The following is an 8,496-nucleotide window of genomic DNA, read 5'->3' on the forward strand; positions in this document are numbered from 1 at the left end:
CAATTCTAAGAAGGGGCATATTGTCCACACTTTGGTCTTCATTCTTCTTGAGTTTCATAAAGTTCTTCAGTTATTGATACCTTTGCAACATAGTTGCTTTATCTGAAAAGTTCTTATTATAATATCTAAAAGTCTATTAATGAGTTACTGCCCTGCAGTGAGTTACAGAAATTCTATATAACTGGAAAGGCAAAGTTGATAATGGGTCAGGAAGCAAAGGGGATGAGACTCCTTTTGCCTTTTGTGATAACTGAGTGATTCCACCACAGGATTATGCATATTCTGTGGTTGTATTACATGGCTTTCTGTAGCCACAATAAATGTCTATGGCTAGGTACCTTCAATGAAATGAGATTTATTTAGTACACAGATTTGGAGCCAGAGGTCCATCATTGGGAAGCTCCATATGTTTGAAGTCTGTGGAAGGCTTCTTTGAAGGTATCATCACAACACAGGCAGTACATGATGAGTGAGGAAGGCAAGGAAGTCAAGGCCAGTGATGTTACGTTTTATATAGCTCACGAGTGGAAAGGAACTAACCACAGTTACAGAAGAGCTGTATGAATGCTTCCCGAGGGCAGCACCCCAGCTACCCAAGAACATTGCACTAGAATTCACTTCTTAAAGTTTACATTACGTAAAACACACCACACAGAGGGCCAAGCTTACAACACACAAATGAGAGAGAGAGCAATGCACTCAACCTGTATCCAAAGTGTAGGCAGTTCTAAGTGGAATCTTTTAGTACAACCATGCAGTGGATAACACAGACAAGTGGTTGGCTTTCTTGAGTATGCCCTTCTGGTGCATTCACAGCTCTAATGTAGAACTCCGTAGCTGAAGTGTTCCACAAATATGGTCATAGAACCATGGAGCTGCAGCATTCACGACTGTACCATGAGACAACTTTCTAGTAGTTCAAATACCCACAGTACTCATTTATTGGGAGTTTGCTGGTGCACTCATGAAATTGGGATCCATTAACAACCTCTGAGCTTTTTACCCAAGTGCACAATTTCTACAGTGTGCACTATTTAAAAATACTGATACAACATTGGCTAATATGACAGATCTATGTAAGTATAAAGGCTACATGTGTTTCCTTTTGTTTCCCCCGACTTTCTTCCTGATTGAATTCTTTGACCTTTTTTATTACTGATTCTATTTGAAAGTTCAGATTAGTATTTCTAGATGCACCTACGAATCTATGTAGTTCTTGACAAAGTCCGCAGGCTTGACCAGAGCATTGCTGTACCTAAAGTATGACAGCCCCAAATCTACCCAGCTGTTGCTGCAAGTCCACGGGAACTAGAGTCACTTGGCAGCGAGAGCTGGGGATCAGTGCTTTGTCTTTTACAGGTACTGAAGTTGCTTCCTTGAGTGTTAGAGCAAAGCACACAAGAACTCAATTGCTGCTGCTTTCTTATTATTATGAATGTTACTGACATCTTTCATCTGTGAAAGATTTTGTAATTTCCCATGTCTATCCACATCCTCTGGAGACGAAGGCAAAGCAGCTTATTGTCCATAACAAGAGAAGTATCTTCCCTGAGCTGAAATTGCTCTGTGCCCTTGTCTATGAGAATCTGGGCAGCTTAGGCCAAAGAGGTCTTGCTATGTAAGTCAGGTATTGCATACATGAAACATGGTTTGATCTTTGGAGGAGAGGTAAAGAATGCAGATCTCTCCTTCACCTAGAGAATGCTACCATTTCCTCCATACAAACATGTGCACATACAAAGCATAACATATACATCACCGTTGGCTCTGAACTAATCATACCGTTGGATCCTTAAAGGGGTCTGAAAATTCATCTTTAGCCTACTCTGTATTGTGGTATCTGTGCCAGGCCGCACAAAATGAAAATAAAATCCAAATGACATTTTAAAAAGAAAGGTGAAATACATTTCCCCGCCCTTCCCGCTAAACCTCTTACCTGCTTAAGAATTTCAGCAGCCGTCTCGTGCGAGCAATCAAATATCACATAGAACTCCTTGCCTTTCTTCATCTCCTTGAGCAAAGGTTTGGCATCCTTATTGCCAGAGGGAAGCTGGCGGATTTTGATTTTGATGTTGTATCTGGAGGGAGCTTTGATGAGCTCTTGCAGACGAATTAGACCTGGAAAATGACATCCAATCATGCACAGGATGGATATGTGTTGTTTATTGCCATTTACAGTCAAAGGCAGATCATTCCCCAAATGCATCAAGCAGCCACCAACCTAAAGGTTACACTATTGACTTCCTATTTGTCATTGTTCCTGCTCTGCTAGATTGCAGTGATATTTTCCATTTGTGAGTGTGTGTGTGACTTGGAAGCACAATGTTTCCAAGGGCATTTGAATTTTTTTTTTTTTTTTTAGCATACAGTTGTCCTCTCCACCTTTCCGTCAACACTATACGTCTTAAGCATATCAAGTCTGTGACTATGAAACTTCAAGAAACAGAAACTTGCTTGAAGTTTCTAGAGGTACTCAATGAAACAGCACCTGCTATTATTTTTTGAAACGTATTTTAACAAACTGTATTCCTGTGAATGTGTGTGGGGGTGTGCACACGTGGGCATGCACGTGGACCGGTAGCAGCAGGGACCAGAAGATGGCATTAGATCCCCTGGCCATGGGGTTACTGACAGTTGTGTGCTGACTGATATGAAGGCTGAGAACTGAACTCTGGTCCTCTTCAAGAGCAGGGAACACTCTTTTCTAAAGTGCCTGTCAGACTCTCCCTTCCTGACACCTGTGACCTTTACAAAGCTTAATGCATCCCAGGGATTTCTCAGGGTTGCTACCTTGTGCACACTTATCATCAAATACTTATTGGTAGCATAGTGTTTACCAGCTAATTGGTTGGTTTGCCTGTAAATCTTTTGGTGCTGGCCCAATAAACTATTTGTAAAAGGCTCATTATATCTCTTGCTAATGTGTTTGAAAATTATGTTGGTTAATTCCTTCTTTGATTAACATGCGCTATAGGATTTTTGGTGTGTGTGATAATGGAAGCAGAAATGTGATGTCAAATATAACTGCTGACAGTTGCAACAAAGTGTACACAGCCTAAATTGAAGCAAATCTTCGCTTTCCCACAGGTTGGGGTGAGTTGCACTTTTCTCTAATAGAAGTTCATCGCTGGGTAAGGTGTAGAGTCATAGAAAATTTCCATTGCCTAACCCTGATATTAACTGCTGTTGGCTAGATGGCATGATGTTGCCTCTCTCTCTCCCTCCCTCTCCCCCCCTCTCTCAAGGCCTCCTCTCTTATTGGAAAATTGACTTTTTAAAAAAGAAAAAAAAAGTATACCGTTGGGTGCCTTCCAGATTTGTTAGTCAGAAGTAATCAACAGAGAATATTAAACTTTATGAGTGTTCAGATAGAAATTGTATGGAAATTGTGCTATGCATGATACAGGATGCCACATGGATTCTAGGCGTGAGACATTTGCTTCTTTCCCTGTTATTTTTTTTTATTACCCCCGCTCAGTAGTTCCATGTATTTCAGCTTACGTTGGAATGGCTTCCCCGGACCAGGAATGAGGTTTGATTCTGAAGTGCGAACAGTTCATCATGACACTATTTTCAGAGTTAAATTGAGGTGAGAAGAGGGAGTGGGTTGTAGAACTCTGTTAGGAGTGGACACGCTCTCCACGTTCCCCTCTCTTTTCATAGCAATCCAAATTAGAGCAACAGTCTTCCCGGACTCTCAATGCTTTCAATTCTGTCAAGAATCAAAACTGAAACACTCTCTCTTTCTTTTAACTTATTCGGTAAAACTGAAACACTCTCTCTTTCTTTTAACTTATTCGGTGTCTCTTTCTGAACCACTGCCAAGTGCTAAGAATGAGGTGTGTGTGTGTGTGTGTGTGTGTGTGTGTGTGTGTGTAGGGGGATGGAGCACTCAAGTGTTTATTATTTGTCGTATGACTTAAGCCTCGTAGCAGCACTACGAAGCAAGCTATCATGTTTATTATTTCAGATATGGAAACCAAGGCCCAGAGCAATTAAATAACTTACTCAGGCCTACAAGGATCGCTAGCAGGAGCCCTAGATTAAAACTATTTGTGCCTCTAATGCTCCATCTTTCCGCGTCTCTGCCCTGACTTATCAATCCAGGCTATTGGTGCTGAGGGAACACAGAACCTTTAAATGGTTTCATGAGCAGGAGAAACAGAAGCAGGGGCTGAGTTTCCCCTCCCCCTTTCTTCCTGCTTCCTGCTCTGATGCCGCGGCTGCTTTTTCGTTCTCTCTTTTTGTCCCTTTGAGAACGTGAGAACGTGAGCATGACTACCTAGGAGAGCTTGGTGTGGCCTTTAAGTAAAATGGGGAAACGGTTTTCAAGCACATTTCCTATGCTGCAGGGAGCTCCTTCTTTGTTCTCTGCTGAATGGAATGCCAACCCTGAAGGGCATCTTCCTGCCTCCCAGGACCCTGTTGGCATTTAAAGTTGACAGGCACCAGTTTCCACTGCATTCATTCACATTCAAGAGAAAATGGTTCTCGGATGCTCATTAGATCTAAAGCCTATGCTAAACTCTGCAAGACAAACACATTCTGTTTCAAGTCCTTTAAGGCTCGGAGGTTTTCGTACTGGGAAGTATCAGCAGGTGAGTGGAATATCAGTTGTCACTTAACTTCATATATAACTGCCTGTGACTACTTTAAACCGGAATAACTTGCTGGAGGTGACAATTCCATAACAGGCTCAGGCCTTAAAACCAAGTCTGCCTTCTTATACCCAACAGGGTTCTTTCCCTGAAGTCAGAGACCCTGCCAGAGTTTTGTACTTCACAACAACCAATTGGACGGATTGCCCAACCAACTGACTTACTGCGTTAGCAAGCAGAGTGTAAGCAAACAGAGGAAACAAATCTTGGGCCACCGTAAACTTATCATACCCTGTCTTGGCCTGCAGTGAGCACCTACTTTCACAATAGTTTCAGAAAAGAAAGATTTTCATGCCACAGAGGAAGAAGAACAGCAGATTGGCAAGGACAGTCAATTTCTAGTTGGGATAATTTTCTCTTTATGAAAAGCTTGTCACTAAGCTTGGAAATGAGAAACTCCATCCTCATTGTAGGTGTGCTGCCTTTTGGGGAAGGAGGGATATGCAGACTTAAAAGTTTACAGATCTCAGGTGTGAGAAGGGCAGTGACTTTGCACCTGCCTTCCCAGAGCAAGTCTTTCTGCCCTCCTAAGCAAAGGATGCAGAATTTGCAACTCTAAAGGGCTTTATCTCAGTTGGTCACAAGAGAGAAAATTTACTGAAAGCTTTCCTTTATATTTGCATTTTGCAACAATCCATCAATCATTTAACATTTCACTGTAATGACTAGTCAAAAAATTTGTTAAACAAATAATGACTTTAGGGAAAGGAAATTGATTTAAGAGCACCTCCCAGCTTTCTGACCTCCTCATTTGGATGTCTGCTCTGATCAAGTGACCAAACCCAGCCAAGACTGTGTGGATGGTGGCTGCTCTACTGGAATCTGGTACTTTTCTAGCAGGTGAGGCAGAAGCATTTTAGATGGAAGCATAGATCAGGGTGGGCCAAGCAGATCCAAGTGAGTGGCAGATAAAACTCTGATCTCATCTCCACTCTCCATAAACATCAATGTCACAGATGAGAAAGGAGGGCTCAGGACTAAAGAGATGTCACAACAAAATACAATGAATGCTGCTGGGGCAACTAGGGGAAGAGAGTTATCCATGAATGTGTCTGCTTGACAGTATTGTATCATGGCTAAGTGTCCCACATCTGATGGATGGTGGTGTGGCTATAACGAAGAAAGTCTGCTTCTAATGCAGGCACAATAATGTACTAGTGAGCAAAAAAAGTCAGGATATCTACAAGGTCCTTTCCAGTGTTTCCATAGAGATAGTAGGTTTTATCTTACACTCTTTCATCAGGCTGGAGATTGAACCCAGAGCTTTGATCTCTATACATTGAAACTGAGAGATAAATTGTAGTGTGCTGTATAGCCTAGGATGGCCCAGAGCTTCTGATCTTCCTGTCTCAGCTTCTCAAGTGAGGCTTAGCGGAGGGTACCACCATGCCCCCCACTTGGAAGTTATATTTATTTTGAAAGAATGAGAGACTAAAGTGAGTTTGGTCAGTTAGAAATGGCTGCTGCATCTGGATGAGAATGTGGGAGAGTTTATAGTGCCCCCTTTGATATATTCCTTCACCTTCCAAGACAGACCTCATGGCTATGAGGTAATACCACCAGCGCCTCCTCCAGTCTCCATCCTCAGGCATGCGATTAGAAACCCACAACTGTGAAAGTGCTTTAGAGAAAAGCCAATTGGTTTCCTATGAATGTGAGCGAGGCTGCATATACAGATAACAACATTAAAAAAAGTCTACATGGCCAGTTCTAAACACATTGGTTGCCTTCTCTGTGTGCTTAAGTATGACCCAGAAAAATGCTGATCCGCAAATATCAAAGGAGCTGTGGCATGAGGTAGAGCATATGGGTAAAAGAGAAAGAAGCGCCTTCTATTTGCAGTGATGTGTAAAGATGCTCTGTGTCCTGAAATAATCACAGACCTTCCATTCTGTTTACACTGCCCCTCTTTTACAGTAGGTTGTGTGCCTCGTAAATAGCTTGCTAAGCCTAGGATCCGCTTTGGAAGTGTACAGGTGTGGAAGCTATTTCACAGACAGGAAAGTGAGGCACAGGGAGGTTAATTGTCTAGATCAACCCTGAGAATGTCACAGATGCCAGAAATTGGAAGGGACTTTAAAGGTCAAAGCCCTACTCTGCTTGATGCAGGGGTCCCCTCACACTGCCGTAGGGAACCTGTCGCTTTGAGAGATTCTCTCACTCAGTCTAATCTACTCCTGGGTAGCTTTCATTCTATTTAATGTGTCTCAGTTCAAAAGGAAAGTACCTCCAGTTTCTTGAGTCTTAATCCAATTCCCTGTTCATTAAACCGTCCGAGTTGGGTTTGACGATGTGCAGAGGAGTGTAATAAACCACGGAGACCCGAAAGATCAGATCATACATTTTAAATGTTAATTTTGTCTTCATTTGCACTTAGAAACATGCAAAATGGCATTTCACAAATGTGTGGATATATTAATATACCCACATCTAATAGGCTTCTTAAGGGCATGTATGTATAAATTGGGAATCTTCCAGAGGGAAGGAAAAGTCGGAGCTAAGAAGTGGAAATGTGAGACACCAACTACCTTGGGAGGTGCAGCGTGTCTTAGTGCAAATCTTTAGAATATGGCTTTTCAAAATTACAACAACAGCAACAACAACAACAACAACAACAGTAAGTTTGAGGCATTCCCTAAAGAGAATGTGTGTTTCTTGATCACAAAGAAATTCATGAGGGAATTTAACCCAAAGACTTTCAGATTTATTATATTGCAGTAAAGTCCAGCAATATATGCTGGTTCTGAATTCTGCATATTATGTATGGTAGCTGAAAGCAACGTCACTTGCATGTAAAAACCTAAAAGCTGGTTTCCTGAGCAGAATTCTAAAAATTTGCTGAGTTCTGGACAGGTTGCTGGAATTGGATATATGAACATTTTATGTCAAGGATGAGAAAACGCAAGAAGGGTACATGTTTGCCTTGTTAGGTCCAGGTAGTGAGGACCCTCTGTCCCTCTGTGACTTCAGTGGGAACCATGGGTAGGCATATAGTAAGGGTGATTTGATCAGTATTGATTTTCTAACAGCACCATGGGCTAAGTTATGCACAGCAAAAGAAAGATCCACTATTCTTTCCATGATGCTGACTGTACAGAATCCCCTTCATTTCTGCTGATATTCTATGTGGAAATGCAAAAGAATTTACTGGATATTAAAAAACTTAAGTCACCATTTGAATACAGTCCTAAGAGCAGATATTTCACCTGTTCACAGGATGGTTGGGATATTATATGGTTTAGCTCCAATTTTCAAGGGTACACGACATGTTGGCATTCAAGGGTCTAGTTGCTATTTTTGTGCTTGTATTTCTCCATAGGCTCTCTTAGGATTTATTCTTTTCAGTCACTGACTTTTCTTTGTAAATTAATCTCATTTCAAATTCAGCCTTGTTGAATGTATATGTATATGCTGGAATTTGATTCAGGCAAAAAGATTAATGAAACTATGAAGTTTGCAGGAAGAAGAAAGGGACTGGAAATATTACATTAACTGAATTAACCCAGACCTAGAAACACCAGTGCAGTGCACTATGTCTCATATGCAAATCCAACTTCAGATCTTTATATGGGTATAGTCATGTGGGAGTGAGTGTAAGCAATGCTCTGTAAACTAGAAAGAAACCTGTTAGAAGCAGAGAGGAGGCTTTCAAGGACAGTGGGGAAGGCAATAGAATATATGTGTCATGAGGTTAGGTGAAATGGCTCAGCAGGTAAAACAAGGCTGGCTTTGCAAGCCCAAACACCCAATTCCCAATCCCTAGAACCACTGACCTATATGCAAGCACACACACACACACACACACACACACACACACACACACACACACACACACACA

General features: G+C 41.7%; 1 protein-coding gene across 1 annotated transcript in view; it reads right to left on the minus strand.

Moving 5' to 3' along the window:
- The window catches only part of Grik1 (glutamate ionotropic receptor kainate type subunit 1), a 386,955-nt gene that overhangs the window by 130,913 nt on the left and 247,546 nt on the right, over positions 1-8,496 (minus strand). Inside the window, exon 4 of the mRNA XM_029470320.1 lies at positions 1,937-2,118. Coding sequence (XP_029326180.1) covers positions 1,937-2,118 — 182 coding nt within the window. The remainder of the gene's footprint in view (positions 1-1,936; positions 2,119-8,496) is intronic.

The sequence above is a fragment of the Mus caroli genome, chromosome 16, assembly GCF_900094665.2.
Source record: "Mus caroli chromosome 16, CAROLI_EIJ_v1.1, whole genome shotgun sequence".
Lineage (NCBI taxonomy): Eukaryota > Metazoa > Chordata > Mammalia > Rodentia > Muridae > Mus > Mus caroli.